The following is an 18,640-nucleotide window of genomic DNA, read 5'->3' on the forward strand; positions in this document are numbered from 1 at the left end:
GATGAGTTTGCGTCCTTTGTAGGGACATGGATGCAGCTGGAAACCATCGTTCTTAGCAAACTATCACAAGAAGAGAAAACCAAACACCGCATGTTCTCACTCATAGGTGGGAACTGAACAATGAGCTCACTTGGACTCGGGAAGGGGAACATCACACAATGGGGCCTATCATGGGGAGGGGGGAGAAGGGGAGGGATTGCATTGGGAGTCATACCTGATATAAATGATGAATTGATGGGTGCTGACGAGTTGATGGGTGCAGCACACCAACATGGCACATGTATACATATGTAACAAACCTGCACGTTATGCACATGTACCCTAGAACTTAAAGAATAATTAAAAAAAAAAAGTGCTGTGTAAATTATAAAAGCAATCTTTTTGTTACATATTGCAAATCATTTTTTCTCATTTCTATTTGCCATCTTAAAACAAAATTATATTTTTCAAGTGATATATTTATATGTATTTAATATATTTTATATATTTTTGTATTTTTATATAATATATATTATATGTTATATTTTTATATAATATATTATATATATTTATATTATAAATCATATTTTTCAAGTGATCGAGTGTGCAAATCAATAGCATGCTTTAGGACTTCTGAGTTTTATGTCATATTTTCCTTTTACTCCAAGATGACAGAACAATTCCATGTGTTTTTTTTTTTTTTTTTTTTTTGAGGCAGAGTCTCGCTCTGTCGCCCAGGCTGGAGTGCAGTGGCGCGATCTCGGCTCACTGCAAACTCCACCTCCCGGGTTCACGCCATTTTCCTGCCTCAGCCTCCCGAGTAGCTGGGACTGCAAGCGCCTGCCACCACGCCCAGCTAATTTTTTTATATTTTTAGTAGAGACGGGGTTTCACCATGTTAGCCAGGATGGTCTCGATCTCCTGACCTTGGGATCCACCCACTTCGGCCTCCCAAAGTGCTGGGATTACAGGCTTGAGCCACCGCGCCCGGCCACAATTCCATTTTTCTTCCAGCGCTTTTTCATTTTCCTCTTTTATGGCTCTTTGATCAATCTAAAATTTGTTTAGTATAAGCAATGCATCAGGGGTTTAGTCATATTGTTTATCATTATAATATAACAAGTTGTCTAGAAACTATTTGTGAGATAATCTATCTCTAAACATTGATTTGGCATACCAACATTATCATATATCAAATTCTCATACATACTGATAGCCATTTTTGAACTCTCTACTCTGTTTCATCGCTTTCTCCATTATTTTGTCAGTAACAAACTCTTAATTGTGGTAACTTTATATATTTTTTTAAACTTGACTGAGATATAATTGACATACAACTCACCCAATTAAAGTGTTTAATTTAATGTGTTTAGTATTTTCACGGGGTTGTACAACCATAACCACAATCTAAATTTAGAATAGTGTTGTCCCTACGAAAAGATGTGCCACCCCAACTGACTCTCACTCCCCATTCTCCCACTACTACCCCCAAGGCCTAAAGAATCACCATTCTCAATTTTTTTGTTTTTCTTGTTTTGAGACGGAGTTTCCCTCTGTTGCCCAGGCTGAAGTCAATTCATTCTTCGGTGTTTGAATGTGGATATCCAGTTCCCTCAGCACCATGTGTTGAAAAATACGATTCTTTCTTCCACTGAATTGACTTGACACCCTTTTTGAAAATCAACTAAACATAATCGTGAGGGATTTTTTTCTAGATTCTCAATTCTGGTCCATTGATATATATGTAAATCATTATGCTAGTACCATACTATCTTGACTACTGTAGCTTTGTGGTTAGCTTTAAAATTGGAGCATGTTACTACTCCAACTTTATTCTTCTTTTTCAAGATTATTTTGGCTATTCAAAGTCCCTTATACTTCTTTTGAGACTGAGTCTCACTCTGTCACCCAGGCTAGAGTACAGTAGTATGATCTTCACTCACTGCAACCTCCAGCTCCTGGATTCAAGTAATTCTCATGCCTCAGCCTCCTGCGTAGCTGGAACTACAGACACGTGCCATTTCACCTGGCTAATTTTCGTATTTTTAGTAGAGACAGGGTTTCACCATGTTGGCCAGGCTGGTCTCAAACTCCAGACCTCAAGTGATCCACCTGCCTCGGCCTCCCAAAGTGCTGGGATTACAGGCATGAGCCACTGTGCTGAGCCCCCTTATATTTCCATATGTATTTTAGAATCTGCTTGTTAATTTCTGCAAAAAGACAACTAAAAGTTCATTGGTGTTACAGTGGTAAGCATAGCTCTCTTCCAAAAAGTCAACTGAGATTTTGATGGAGATTGCATTAAACGATCAATTTGGGGAGTATTAATATCTTACCAGTATTAACTATTACATGAACAGTATTAACTATTACATGAACATGAGAAATTTTTCATTTCAACCTTGTTTAATTTCTTTCCGTGATAAATTGCAGTTTTTCAGCAGACAACTTTTATGCTTCTTTTGTCAAATTATGCCTAAGTATTACATTCTTTATTATTGTCAATAGAATTGTTTCCTTAATTTTATTTTTCGATTGCTCATTGCTAGTTACAGAAATACAGCTGCTTTCCTAAATGGATCTTGTATTGTATCCTACAACTCTGCTAAACTAATTTATTAGCTCTAATAATTTTCTGTGTGTATGTGGATTCCTTAGGATTTTCTAATATTTCCAGGATTATGTCATCTGCAAATAGACAATTTACTTCTTCCTTTCCAAAACTGATGCCTTTCATTTCTTTTTCTTGCCTAACACCATTAGCTAGAACCTCCAGTAGAATGTTGAAGAGACATGGTGAGAGTGTGCATCCTTGTCTTATTCCTAATCTTACGGTGAAAGTATTCAGTCTTTCACCATTAACTGTGATGTTAGATGTAGGTTTTCCATAGATGCTCTTCAGGAGGATGAGGAGGAATTTTCCTTCTATTCTTAGTTTGTTGAGCATTTTTATCATAAAAGGATGCTGCATTTTATCAAATGTTTTTCTGTGTCTATTGAGATCATCATTTGGCTTCCGTCATTTTTTTTAAATTATATTTTAAGTTCTAGGGTACATGTGCACAACATGCAGGTTTGTTACAGATGTATACATGTGCCATGTTGGTGTGCTGCACCCATTAACTCGTCATTTACATTAGGTATATCTCCTAATGCTATCCTTCCCCCTCCATCCCACAACAGGCCCCAGTATGTGATGTTCCCCTTCCTGTGTCCAGTGTTCTCATTGTTCAATTCCCACCTATAAGTGAGAACATGCAGTGTTTGGTTTTCTATCCTTGAGATAGTTGGCTGAGAACGACGGTTCCCAACTTCATCCGTGTCCCTGCAAAAGACATGAACTCATCCTTTTTTATGGCTGCATAGTATTCCATGGTGTATATATGCCACATTTTCTTAATCCAGTCTATCATTGATGGACATTTGGGTTGGTTCCAAGTCTTTGCTATTGCGAATAGTGCCGCAATAAACGTATGTGTCTTTACAGCAGCATGATTTATAATCCTTTGGGTATATACCCAGTAATGGGATGGCTGGGTCAAATGGTATTTCTAGTTCTAGATCCCTGAGGAATTGCCACACTGTCTTCCACAATGGTTGAACCAGTTTACAGTCCCATCAACAGTGTAAAAGTGTTCCTATTTCTCCACATCCTCTCCAGCACCTGTTGTTTCCTGACTTTTTAATGATCTCCATTCTAACTGGTGTGAGATGGCATCTCACTGTGGTTTTGATTTGCATTTTTCTGATGGCAAGTGATGATGAGCATTTTTTCATGTGTCTGTTGGCTGCATAAATGTCTTATTTTGAGAAGTGTCTGTTTATATCCTTTGCCCACTTGTTGATGGGGTTGTTTTTTTCCTGTAAATTTGTTTGAGTTCTTTGTAGATTCTGGATATTAGCCCTTTGTCAGATGAGTAGTTTGCAAAATTTTCTCCCATTCTGTAGGTTGCCTGTTCACTCTGATGGTAGGTTCTTTTGCTGTGCAGAAGGTCTTTAGTTTAATTAGATCCCATTTGTCAATTTTGGCTTTCATTGCCATTGCTTTTGGTGTTTTAGTCATGAAGCCCTCGCCCATGAGTATGTCCTGAATGGTATTGCCTAGGTTTTCTTCTAGGACTTTTATGGTTTTAGGTCTAACATTTAAGTCTTTAATCCATCTTGAATTAATTTTTGTATAAAGTGTAAGGAAGGGATCCAGTTTCGGCTTTCTACATATGGCTACCCAGTTTTCCCAGCACAATTTATTCAATAGGGAATCCTTTCCCCATATCTTGTTTTTGTCAGGTTTGTCAAAGATCAGATAGTTGTAGATGTATGGTATTATTTCTGAGGGCTCTGTTCTGTTCCATTAGTCTGTATCTCTGTTTTGGTACCAGTACCATGCTGTTTTGGTTACTGTAGCCTTGTAGTATAGTTTGAAGTCAGGTGGCGTGATGCCTCCAGCTTTGTTCTTTTGGCTTAGGATTGACTTGGCAATGTGGACTCCTTTCTGGTTCCATATGAACTTTAAAGTAGTTTTTTTTCGATTCTGTGGAGAAAGTCATTGGTAGCTTAATGGGGATGGCATTGAATCTATAAACTACCTTGGGCAGTATGGCCATTTTCATGATATTGAGCATGGAATGTTCTTCCACTTGTTTGTGTCCTCTTTTATTTCGTTGAGCATGGTTTGTAGTTCTCCCTGAAGAGGCCCTTCACATCTCTTGTAAGTTGGATTCCTAAGTATTTTATTCTCTTTGAAGCAATTGTGAATGGGATTTCACTCATGATTTGGCTCTCTGTTTGTCTGTTACTGGTGTATAAGAATGCTTGTGACTTTTGCATATTGATTTTGTATCCTGATTTTGTATCCTGAAGTTGCTTATCAGCTTAAGGAGATTTTGGGCTGAGACGATGGGGTTTTCTAGATATACAATAATGTCATCTGCAAACAGGGACAATTTGACTTCTTCTTTTCCTAATGGAATACCCTTTACTTCTTTCTCCTGCCTGATTCTCCTGGCCAGAACTTCCAACACTATGTTGAATAGGAGTGGCGACAGAGGGCATCCCTGTCTTGTGCCATTTTCAAAGGGAATGCTTCCAGTTTTTGCCCATTCAGTATGATATTGGCTGTGGGTTTGTCATGAATAGCTCTTATTATTTTGAGATACATCCCATCAAGTCCTAATTTATTGAGAGTTTTTAGCATGAAGAACTGTTGAATTTTGTCAAAGGCCTTTTCTGCATCTATTGAGATAATCATGTGGTTTTTGTTGTTGGTTCTGTTTACATGCTGGATTACGTTTATTGATTTGCGTATGTTGAACCAGCCTTGCATCCCAGGGATGAAGCCCACTTGATCATGGTGGATCAGCTTTTTGATGTGTTGCTGGATTCGGTTTGCCAGTATTTTATTGAGGATTTTTGCATCGATGTTCATCAGGGATATTGGCCTAAAATTCTTTTTTTGTTGTGTCTCTGCCAGGCTTTGGTATCAGGATGATCCTGGCCTCATAAAATGAGTTAGGGAGGATTCCCTCTTTTTCCATTGATCGGAATAGTTTCAGAAGGAATGGTACCAGCTCCTCCTTGTACCTCTGGTAGAATTCGGCTATGAATCTGTCTGGTCCTGGACTTCTTTTGGTAGGTAGGCTATTAATTATTGCCTCAATTTCAGAGCCTGTTATTGGTCTATTCAGAGATTCAACTTCTTCCTGGATTAGTCTTGGGAGGGTGTATGTGTCAAGGAATTTATCCATTTCTTCTAGATTTTCTAGTTTATTTGCATAGAGGTGTTTATAGTATTCTCCGATGGTAGTTTGTATTTCTGTGGGATCGGTGGTGATATCCCCTTTATCATTTTTTATTGCTTCTATTTGATTCTTCTCTCTTTTCTTCTTTATTAGTCTTGCTAGCAGTCTACCAATTTTGTTGATCTTTTTGAAAAAACAGCTCCTGGATTCACTGATTTTTAGACTGGCAAATTGGATAAAGAGTCAAGACACATCAGTGTGCTGTATTCAGGAAACCCATCTCACATGCAGAGACACATATAGGCTCAAAATAAAGGGATGGAGGAAGATCTACCAAGCAAATAGAAAACAAAAAAAGGCAGGGGTTGCTATCCTAGTCTCTGATAAAACAGACTTTAAACGAACAAAGATCAAAAGAGACAAAGAAGGCCATTACATAATGGTAAAGGGATCAATTCACCAGGAAGAGCTAACTATCCTAAATATATATGCACCCAATACAGGAGCACTCAGATTCATAAAGCAAGTTCTTAGAGACTTACAAAGAGACTTAGACTCCCACACAATAATAATGGGAGACTTTAAAACCCCACTGTCAACATTAGACAGATCAACGAGACAGAAAGTTAACATGGATATCCAGGAATTGAACTCAGCTCTGCACCAAGCGGAGCTAATAGACATCTACAGAACTCTCCACCCCAAATCAACAGAATATATATTTTTCTCAGCACCACATCGCACTTATTCCAAAATTGACCACACAGTTGGAAGTAAAGCACTCCTCAGCAAATGTGAAAGAACAGAAATTTTAACCAACTGTCTCTCAGACCACAGTGGGATCAAACTAGAAACTCAGGATTAAGAAACTCACTCAAAACTGCTCAACTACATGGAAACTGAACAACCTGCTTCTGAATGACTACTGGGTAAATAATGAAATGAAGGCAGAAATAAAGATGTTCTTTGAAACCAATGAGAACAAAGACACAACGTACCAGAATCTCTGGGACACATTTAAAGTAGTGTGTAGAGGGAAATTTATAGCACTAAATGCCCACAAGAGAAAGCAGGAAAGATCTAAAATTGACACCCATCATTTATTACATTAGTTGATTTTCAGGTGTTAATTAGTATTATATTCCTGAGATAAATCCCACTTCATCATGTTGTAATATCTTTTTTATATCTTGCTGGATTCAGCTTGCTAGTAAAGTTTTGAGAATTTTAGCATCTACATTCAAAATGGATACTAGTCTGCAGTTTTCTTTTGGTATATATGGCTTTTGTATCAAGGTAATAATACTTCACAGAATTATATGGGAAGTGTTATCTCTGCTTCTATTTTTGAAAAAAAGTACGAAGAATTGGTGGTAATTTTTCTTAAACATTTAAATAAATTTACCAGTGAAGCTATCTAGGCCTGGGCTTTTCTTTGTGGGAGTTATTTTGATTACTAATCCAATCTCTTTTGATTTTTTTTACTTTGCATTTTGATATTCTAAGACATCCTGCTATAGCATTGATTTTCCCTCCCTCCCTCCCTCTCTCTCTCTCTCTCTTTCTTTCTTTCGACAGAGTCTTGCTCTGTTGTCCAGGCTGGAGTGCAATGGCGCCATCTTCGATCACCACAACCTCTGCCTCCCAGGTTCAAGCGATGCTCTTGCCTCAGACTCCCAAGTAGTTAGGACTACAGGCATGCGCCACCATGCCCTGCTAATTTTTGTATTGTCAGTAGAGACAGGGTTTCACTATGTTGACGAGACTGGTCGCGAACTCCTGACCTCGTGACCTGCCTGCCTTGGCCTCCCAAGTGTTAGGATTACAGGGGTAAGCCACTGTGCCCAGCCAATTTTATATTTCTTCTTAACCAGTTTTGATAATTTGTGTCTTTCTAGATATTTGTCCATTCTAAATTATCTAATTTGTTGGCATACAGTTTTTCAGAGTATTTTCTCACAATTATTTCTATTTCTGTGTGGTCAGTAGTTATATCCCCCTTTCATTCATGATTTCAATAATTTGAATCTCTTCTCTTTATTTTTATGAGTGTAACTAAGCGTTATCAATTTAGTTATCTTTTCAAAGAATCAACTTTTGGTTTCACTGATTTCCTCTATTTTTAAAAAATTCTCTATTTTATTTCCTTGTTAGTCTTTACCGTTTCTTTTCCTCCACTTGTTTTGGTTTAGTTTGCTCTTCTTTTTCTCTTTTCTTACCATGAAATGTTAGATTACGGATTTGAGAATTTTTTTTTTTTAAGAGATAGGGGTCTCGCTATGTTGCCCAGGCTGACCTCAAACTCTTGGACTCAAGAAATCCACCTCAGCCTTCCCAGTAGCTAGGAACTGCAGGCATGGACCACCATGCCCCACTATTTTTTTTTTAATATAGATGACTATGGCTATAAGTTTCCCTCTTAAGCATAGTGTTAGCTGCATCCCACAAAGTTTGGTATGTTGTCTTCTTATTTCACTGATCTCAAAGTGTTTTCTAATTCCTTTGTGATTTCTTTTAGACTTGTTGGTTATTTAGGAGTGCGTTATCTAATTTTCACATATTTGTGAATTTTTCCTCTTGCCTTCTGTTATTGATTTCTAATTTGATTTCATTATGGTCAGAGAAGACACTTTGTATGATTTCAATCCTTTTAAATTTATTGAGGCTTGTTTCATGGCCTAGCATATGATCATTCCACAAGAATATTTCATGTACACTTGAGAAGAATGTGTGTTCTTTTGCTAATGGGTGTGGTGTTCTATAGATATCTGTAAGGTCTAATTTGTTTACAGTACTGTTGAGTCTTCTATTTATTTGTTGATATTCTTCCTTGTTGTTCTACTCATTACTGAAAGTGGGGTACTGAAGCCCCGAAATATTATTGTTGTCTGTTTCTCCCTTCAATTATGTCAGGTTTTTCTTCAAATAGTTTGGAGCTCTGTTATTGGGTGTATACGTGTTTATAATTGTTGGATCGTTCTGGTGGATTGATCCTTTTAACGACATGAGGTGTCCCTCTTTATCTCTAGTAACATTTTTATTCTAAAGTCTATTTTGTCTGCTGTCAGTACATCCACTCCAGTTCTTTTTTTTTTTAATTGGGTGCATGATATATTTTTTCCATCCTCTGCTATTTTGATACATATATTATCTTTTTCTTTTTTTTTTTTTTTTTTTTTTTTTTGAGACAGAGTCTTGCTCTGTCGCCCAGGCTAGAGCGCAGTGGCGCAATCTCGGCTCAATGCAAGCTCTTCCTCCCGGGTTCAAGCCATTCTCCTGATACATATATTATCTTTAATGCTCATCAAAAACCCTGCATGACTGAGATTGTTAGCACCATTTTACAAACGAGTAAATGGATCCAGAGGAAGAATATCACTAAAGTCACACAACTAAAATGAGGTAGGCCTGGGATTAAAACCCACATCAATATGTCTCCAAAATTTATGTTCTTTCTATTATGCCAGCTGACTGAAATCCCCATTAATACCAAGGTATAAAAATTTACAGGAATATATGTATAGAAAGCCAAATAAACTGCATACTTGGAGTGAGCTTAATATCAAGGTTCAATTAAATTCCTAGTTCAAAAATAATTCTCTTTCAAGTATAGGGCTCAATCTTAACCAAAATATGAGCTAATATTTCCACACTTTAAATCTTAAATTTATTATAATTTAAGATCAAAATTAGGGTCAAACTAGGCAGAAAAGATTGAACAGTATAAAATTTTTCAAAGAGCAAAAAAGAGATTTACCCACTCATCAGGCTTAAAAAGAAGCTAATGTTCATCTACCTGAAAATTACTATTACATTTATAATTATTAATATTATAATTTTCACATCATTCTACAGAGATGTCTGCCTAATAGTCTTACAAATAATATAGCCAGTAGGCAGTTAGCTTAAATTTAATAATTACATTATTAACTTGTTTTACAGTTGATAAGTTTTTTTACTAACAAATTGTTTCAGTTTTATTAACGAAGCTTCCACTCTTCACACATACAGTAAAAGTGTCAAGATTTTGCTTTGTTTTTTAAGTGCCGGATTGTGGTTATATTCATCTTTTTTTTTTTTTTTGAGACAGGGTCTCACTTTGTGCCCCAGGCTAGCGTGCACTGGCGTAATCATGGCTCACTGCAGCCTCAATCTCCCAGGCTCAAGTGATCCTCCCATCTCAGCCTCCCAAGTAGCTGAGAACTACAGGCACACGCCACCATGTCCAGCTAATTTTTTAATTTTTTTGTAGATATGGGAGTCTCACTACGTTTGTTGCTCAGGCTGGTCTCAAACTCCTGGGCTCAACCTTCCTCCCATTTCAGACTCTCAAAGTCCTGGGATTATAAGTGTCAGCCACCACATCTGGTCTATGCTTATATTCAAATTTTGTTCCCAAAGCTGCTAGTTCTCTTAACAACCTTTTAATATACAAGGAATTTGAGAATGAAAACAGAATCCATTAGCTAAATAAACAAAACTGTTGAGCTGAAAACAAAGTACTAATTGAAGATAAAATATTGTTTCTACTTTTTTATTAATATATTTTGTCATAAAGAATAAGTTTAGGTTAATGATAAATTGTTGACTCAACAAACGCTATAATTCTAAACATACCCAGAAATTTAAAAGAACTGTAGGATAAAGGGACTCACTTCTTTGCCTCAGACAAAACTCACATATGGAATGCGCTGCCCTAGGATTACAGGTCCCCTAATGCTATGCTGGCTAACCAGATGATGTTTAGATGAGCATTTACTCACCACCCAACATGACCCAAGGACTACTTTAGATGCTGTGATGAATCTACAACCAGTGTAAACAGGGGACTAAAAATACCAAAATATTCAAAGAAAGTTCAGAATATGTTGTGATTGACAAATATTAATGTATTATGAAAGAGGAGTCAATGTTGGTTAAAAAGTATCTTTAACCAGAAAGAAAAATGAAATAACAAACGACCTTTATTTGCACCTTGGGACACTATACCTCTCACACTGCTGAACTGAATGCATTTCTGGCTTAATCTAACATGTCATTCTTTTTTATTTGTTTCATAATCATCCTCTCTTTTTATGATCCTTCAAAACCTCATCCCACACTTTTTTGCTCACTCAACATGAGTATCACAAATAGAAAGGCATGTAAATAAAAATTTCTATTGCAAGCCTTTGAAGAAACATATAAAAACTATATATAAATATTTATATTTAAAAATTGGTAAATGGGTCTTACTGATCTGCTATGGAAAAAGTTGACTCACGTCATAAATAACAATAAAAACAATGAAGGGCAATTTTAATAAGGTTAAATAATAGAAAAAACAAATAGGTTTAAAAAAGGCTTTAGTCAATGGGTATTTTTTTAATGAAATAAGCATTTTAGACATAGGTTGAACTTTTGCAACTAATATATAGTGCTTATAATTTCTGAACATTTTTGAACTCAAGTAAAACTTTTACGTTTTTTATTTAAATATATGTTAAGCAATTATGAAGAAATTCTAAGTAAAAACAAGGAAGCATCAGAGCCTATAATCTTCATTACATACTTTTACCCTTACAGATCACCTTTTCATCATATCTTGTACCTAGTTACCATTATATGCACAATGCATTTGTATGGGCTTAAGGAGGTGTGGATAGTTTTTGTTATCATCACCATCAGCAGCTTTTCCTTGATCATATTAATGACAGCTAGTCTCTTAGTTCCCTACCACCTTGTTTACCTATGCCGCTTCCAAGGATGTCAGTATTCCATGATCCCACTTGCTTATCTCACATAATAAAATATTACCCTTCTTTACTTAGCTTTAACAATCAGTTTATTTTTCAGCAGATGCTACCTTTCAATCTGAATAGGGGCCTTAACATATAAACATTTCTCTCGCGATCTCTTGCTCTCTGTCTCTCTCACACACATACGTACACAATACCATTTTATTTTTTCCCAGGTGAAAAATGAGATTTGGATTTTCAAAATTTACTAATTTGCATAGAAATAAATTTCAAAAGGCTTAATGCAAAAGTTTTATGCCTATACCATAAATCTAGGAAGTCAGCCACCTAAAAGGAATATTTAAATACACAAAGACTCATACATGATGAATATTATTTATTAGAATTAAAACTTAAGGGCCACTAAAAGAAACGGAGAGTGATACTTATATTAGCAAAAACAATGCCTATGTATAAATACTACTCCTATTCTTGGTGCAAAACAAGAATCAATCATTTTTTATTAAAAATTTGGAATAGCATATTTATTAGCCCATTAGTTTTGAAAACCTCCTACAAAATCAGAAACATGTTCTTCTAAAGCAAACCTAATAGTTCATTGGAAGTAAAAATATTATCAAGAAATATTACCTTCACCACAAAGCATAACCATCAAAACACTTTCCAAAATCATATTTAATGCTGGCAATCATTATTATTATATAATCAGTTAAGCCCCCAAAAGTATTGGGAAAAAATATACACTTGACCATTTTCAATCACAAGTTCTTTAGAGAATAAAACATTCTTTGAACAAAACCTCATGAGAACTAGAATTCCCTTTTCAATATAAAGTCTCTCCTAGAGCTGTAACTAAATATTACTGAGTGGCAGAAAAACAAATCTCAAGAAATGACGGAGTCAAGAAAATTTCATTGAGGAAAGCACAGAGCAAGTTCTAATAATACCAATTTGAAAATGAAAGCTCCCCTGCTTCAAGAGAAGCAGATATAAAACTCACAGTAATGTCTAAAAGACCCAGCTGGATCTGTTGAGCCTCAGATGGACTTTAATAAGCATGATCACTAAGCACCTTAAACTAGAAATTCAGTTTTATTTAGTAGTTGATTAAATCATTATTAAATTCATAGATTTTGAAACTAAAAGCTCAATTTCCAATCAAAATTTTTTATAGTCAAATTCTGTCAAGTTTCATATTCTGTGTTCACATCTTCACGTAAACATGAAAATAAATTTGTTAAGTCCTTGGATGTCCTATGTTGAAATCCTACTAATTCTATGACATTCAAAATAATAATTATATACCATTAATTTACTAGTTATATCTTTTAAATCTATATATTGAATAGAAGTAATTTCATTAATATAAAAGTATAATTAGAATACAAAGAAATGATAAATGTTTGAGATAATATAGTAATTACCCAGATCTGATCACTTTATGTTGTATATATCAAAACATCACAGTGTACTCTACAAATACGTATTAATACAATTATTTTGGGTCATTTAAAAATAAATAAAGTACAATTAAAGTTGGCAGGTTTATATTTATTAAAAACCCACAAAAGACAACATATTCAGTTTAGAGTTTTCCAAAATTATGTTTTATATTTATATAATATCTCTCTCGAAACAGGGGAGCTATCACTTTCCAAGTAGTGTTTTAAGACTTTCTGTATCCTGGGCTAGATGATCTCTAAAGCCTCTAACAGCTCTGCTGCTATATCTAGCCCAGGATACAGCATAAGGCTATGCTGTACTAACACATACAAAGTTATCTATAAGTCTCAAAATTCCTCAAGTCTTTGTATCTTATTAATAACACCTTGATCTCACAAGTAAACCTACAGAGGATAGTGACTTTAACTTTCTTTTGCAATGTAACAGAGAAAATAAAGACCAAGACTTAAATAATGGCCATGAACCTGACCTAAACTAGAAAACAAGCTTGTACCTCAAAGGGGAAGAAAACTTACCTGTCGGTGATTTATGCTTCCCATCTATAGTCTGTAAAATACTAAAACTATTATGCTCAAAAGAAATATAACTGTAAAAAAGACACACTAGGGTATGTAAAATCATGGCATGTCATTAAAACAATTTCATTTCTAAAAGTGAAAGGGAAAATCTTCCTCATAAGTCATTCTCTCTTCAGTCAACAACAATTGTGAATTCAAAGCACAAATAACAGCAAGACTGTGAATGCAGAACTAGAAAAATTTCATTTCTTAGGGCTTAAAATTTTAATTTGGCAGAAACACCTTTCAAGATAAATTTTTCAAGCCTTCTTTCCCCCAAAGGCCACTAATCTACTGAGGAAAGTCAATAAAGGAATATGTACAAGAAAAAATATATTTAGGAAAAGTGATAGAATAGTAATTTATAAAAAGAAAAACATTGTACTTACTATTTAAAGACATTTTCATTAAACAGGTCTTAAATTTCATATTATGGACAGGTAAAGAAATAGAGAACAACAGCTCTAATAAGCATAAAACAGAAAAGTTAAAAGAAAGCTAACAGGGAAGAAGAAAGAAGAGAAAGATGGAAGAAAATAAGACGCAAAGCTATGAGTTTAAGAGAGATGAAAAAATTAAGAGAAACATATTAACGGTCTGAGCCACATAAACAGTACATCACTTAGTCTGGCAACCTGAGTAAGTTTTTCAAACAACCCATTCGGCAAGGAGCTATTACATTATTCACAGATCTGCAACTGCTTTTAGCAATCCATCAAGCTTTGAAGAAACAGCCTACAATTTTCAGCATCATTATCAAAACAGTAGTGTTTAATGGGTTAATACAATGAATACAATGAGTGTAGAGGGTCCCAACAGGCAAACATAGGTTGCTGGTGAGCTGTCACTTGCATTATTTGAGACCATATATCACTCTGTAAAAGTTTTAGAAAAAAAAAATCTCTTGGTACCAAGTAAAATTTCTTAATCACTAAATATGCATATGCTCTGTGGTGAGTTAAACTAGTCTCATTTTATTTTTGTATCTACTCACTAAAGTGCTAGAAAACCAGAATTAGGAAAATTCATGCAACCTATGTTGGTGAATATGTCTTAACTCTTGCATTCTTAGTTATAACCCTGGCTTATTTTCCAAACTATTCAGTACAATATCTAATAAGCAAGCAGACCAAATGCAGTACTCAGCTCAACAACCCTGACATATTTTTCTCCACTACTGATTCAACCTCCTGAACTAAGAGGTAAGAGTTAAAACAGCCAATGAAATTTAAGATAACACATTACAGTGAACAGATGCTAAAGGAGACTACACAGAGGGCTCTTAACTTTCAAAAACATCACATTCAAAATACCAAACTGCAAACTGATTTCTAGAACAAGCAATGATATCAATTCCCTGAATAAGAACACAGCAAATATCTTGAGATAAATGGAAAATGTATATAATATTGGATCATCTGACAAAACACTGAAGATTTTTAACTATATCCCATTATTAGCTTTTGATCTGGGCAGCACTGATTTAGTGACCAAATTCTAGTATAACCCAGGGTCCACCTTTTTTGAGGAGAATAATAACCATTGTCCTCAATAACCAAATCACTAAAACTTTTGGAATATAACTGAAAGTGAAGTAGTCAAGCCTCTGAGGAAAGTATGTATGTGTAGAACAAAACAAAGAATAATACGGTATTACCATAAACTTTACACCCTCCCTGGTGGGGTCCCCAGCAAACTGCAGAGAAGAGGATTCTGCATCAACCAAATAAATCCATCAAACAAATGTTTATTGAGCCAAGTACTATAGTGGAATCTAGGTATGTAAAATGAAGTAAGCTAACCTGAATGCATTCATATCCTCTTGGGAGACATAATACACACCAAATTTCGGTGAGTATTATGATAAAGATGCTGAACTAAGTACTAAAGAAATACTGTTGAGGAGGCACAGAATTTTAACTTAAGGGGGATGACAGTGGGGAAGACAGAATCACAGAAAGCTTCACAGATTGCAAGATATCAGAGCTGGGCATCACAGGATGTATAGAAATCTGTCAATGGAAACAAAAAGGAGAATTTTAGTCACTGAAGGTCAAAGAAATGAAAAACCTGAATAAAAATAAGAATATATGAAAAGAAGGGGCTGGGCACGGTGGCTCAAGCCTGTAATCCCAGCACTCTGGAAGGCCAAGACGGGTGGATCACGAGGTCAGGAGATTGAGACCATCCTGGCTAACCCAGTGAAACCCCGTCTCTACTAAAAAATACAAAAAACTAGCCGGGCGAGGTGGCGGGCGCCTGTAGTCCCAGCTACTTGGGAGGCTGAGGCAGGAGAATGGTGTGAACCCGGAAGGCGGAGCTTGCAGTGAGCTGAGATCCAGCCACTGCACTACAGCCTGGTGGACAGAGCGAGACTCCGTCTCAAAAAAAAAAAAAAAAAGAAGAAGAAGAATATATGAAAAGATGTGTTTAGATCAAGTGCAGTGGTTCATACCTTAATCCCAGCATTTTGGGAGGCCAAGACAGGAGGACCACTTGAGGCCGCTTGTTTGGTGCCAGCCTGGCCAACACAGCGAGACCTCATCTCTGTAAAAAAATTTTTAAACCAGCCAGGCACAGAGGCACACATCTGCAGTCTCAGCTACTCAGAGGGCTGAGGCAAGAGGAGTGCTTGAGCCCAGGAGTTGGAGATTACAGTAAGCTAGGGTTGCACCACTGCACTCTAGCCTGGGCAACAGAGTGAATGAAACCCCATCTTTAAAAAAAAAAAAGGAAAAGAAAAGAAAAAATGTGTTTAGAAAACAAGGAACACTATAATGAAGCTAAAGCAGCAAGACAGATAGAGGGCAAAGGCAAAAGAATAGGGTAGAAAAGTTAACATGAAGACAAAAGGAAAAGCTCCGGAGATTACACAAGAAGCTGGCCGTTATTTCAAAAACAACAGGGAGGCACTGACATGCTGATGAGTTTTGAATAAAGAGAGGTTGACAAAAACAGATCAATATTTTACAAAGATAAATTTGGTTATAGTGTAAAAGCTAGATTACTGGAGAATGGAGAGAGAGTGATCACGTACAAAACAATTACAAAAGGAAGTCTTTGAAATCATCAGATGTGTTAATTACAAACCCCAATCACCCTTAATCTAAGTAACACTGTTTTATGTACAATAAAAAAATGAAAACATTTGAATATACTTTTGAAAATTCTATAATTCAGAGTTTTTACTAGTTCAGTTAGTTTCCCCCAATTATTCCAAATCAGAGAGATTTCATTATGTATATCTTTGATGTAATCAGCACTTCCAGTTTTGGAAATTTTGTTTGTCACTAAAATAACTTTCATACTATTATCTCATGGAATGTGGTAAGGAAAAACAACCCTGCTATACATCAACTATGACCCAGTAAAGTGATTGCCATAGGGTTTTCTTTTTTATTCTTACCATTACTAGTTCTTCCTGTAACTCACTGCAACTTTTTTCATTATACTGGAGTCTCTTTGAGAGGTCTATAATTACTTTCTTCTGTTCCTCGATCTCTTCATTTAGTTTCTTGTTTTTGGAGAAATAATCTCTTTCTAATCTGAAAAGTTAAAGTGTCAGAGCAGGTTTTTCAAACATGCTTATATCAACTGATATTACACATCTTTAAGACATATGGCAGATATACTACATATCATGTGTTCATGCTAAAAGACTTTTTAAGGCTGCCTTTCCTTTTTCAAACAAAAAGTACTGCATATTCTTCAATTAAAAACTTCAAAGCAATATTATTTCCCCTTTGATAGTAGGTATTTGTAGTATGCCCAAGGCTATAAGCAAAATAGATTTGGTTAGTGTTGATTTGGTTGCACCACCATTTTTGATGAGCAAAACCCACCTACCATAGTTCAATTAGCTCAGAGACTATCTCAAGAATGAGAAAACAGCACTACCAAACAATTTTAAAATTAAAATACAACATTAAAAATGGAACAAATGTCTCACATCTGAATGTCCATGCAAGTAGAACCAGTGTGGTGGCATGGAAGATCCAAAAGGAAGAATAATCAAAAATAATTCACATTCACTTTGAAGACATATGAATTCATTTTCAAAGGATTCACCTTCCTATTTAAGTTTTGCTCAGATAGGCCAGGAGCAGCTGCTCACAACTATAATCCCAGCACTTTGGCAGTCTATGGCAGGAGGATCATTTCAAGCCAGGAGTTTAAGATCAGCCTGGGCAACAAAAGAAGACTCGATTTCTACAAAATAATTTAAATATCAGCCAGGCACAGTGGTGTGTGTCTGTAGTCCCAGACTCTCAGGAGGCTGAGGCAGGAGGACTGCCTGAGCCCAGGAGTTCAAGGTTGCAGTGAGCTATGATTGTGCCACTGCACTCAGTCTAGGTAACAGATTGAGATCCCATCGTTTATATATATATAAGACACACACACACATAATACATACACACACACGGCTGTGTGTGTGCATATATATATATCTAGATACAGAGAGAGAGAGAGAAATGAACAAGGCCTCCAAGAAATATGGGCCTATGTGAAAAGACCAAACGTGCATTTGATTGGTGCACCTGAAAGTGACGGGAGACTGGAACCAAGTTGGAAAACACTCCTCAGGATATTATCCAGGAGAACTTCCCCAACCTAGAAAGGCAGGCCAACATTCAAATTCAGGAAATACAGAGAACACCATAAAGATACTTCTCGAGAAGAGCAACCCCAAGACACATAATTCTCAGATTCACCAAGGTTGAAATGAAGGAAAAAATGTTAAGGGCAGCCAGAGAGAAAGGTCAGGTTACCCACAAAGGGAAGCCCATCAGACTAATAGCACATCTCTTGGCAGAAATCCTACAAGCCAGAAGAGAGTGGGGGGCCAATATTCAACATTCTTAAAGAAAAGAATTTTCAACCAGAATTTCATATTCAACCAAACTAAACTTCATAAGTGAAGGAGAAATAAAATATTTTACAGACAAGCAAATGCTGAGAGATTCTGTCACCATGAGGCCTACCTTACAAGAGCTCCTGAAGGAAACAGTAAACATGGAAAGGAACAACTGGTACCAGCCACTGAAAAAAACATGCCAAATTGTAAAGACCATCAATGCTATGACAAGCCTGCATCAATTAATGGGCAAAATAACCAGCTAACATCATAATGACAGGATCAAATTCACACATAACAATATTAACC

The 18,640-nt window shown here is 36.0% G+C and overlaps 1 protein-coding gene across 1 annotated transcript in view; it reads right to left on the bottom strand.

The window, feature by feature from the left end:
• Window positions 1–18,640, bottom strand: part of CCDC171 (coiled-coil domain containing 171) — a 288,764-nt gene that overhangs the window by 172,199 nt on the left and 97,925 nt on the right. Inside the window, exon 10 of the mRNA XM_026453886.1 lies at window positions 16,883–17,021. Coding sequence (XP_026309671.1) covers window positions 16,883–17,021 — 139 coding nt within the window. The remainder of the gene's footprint in view (window positions 1–16,882; window positions 17,022–18,640) is intronic.

Source organism: Piliocolobus tephrosceles, chromosome 14 (assembly GCF_002776525.5).
Source record: "Piliocolobus tephrosceles isolate RC106 chromosome 14, ASM277652v3, whole genome shotgun sequence".
NCBI lineage: Eukaryota > Metazoa > Chordata > Mammalia > Primates > Cercopithecidae > Piliocolobus > Piliocolobus tephrosceles.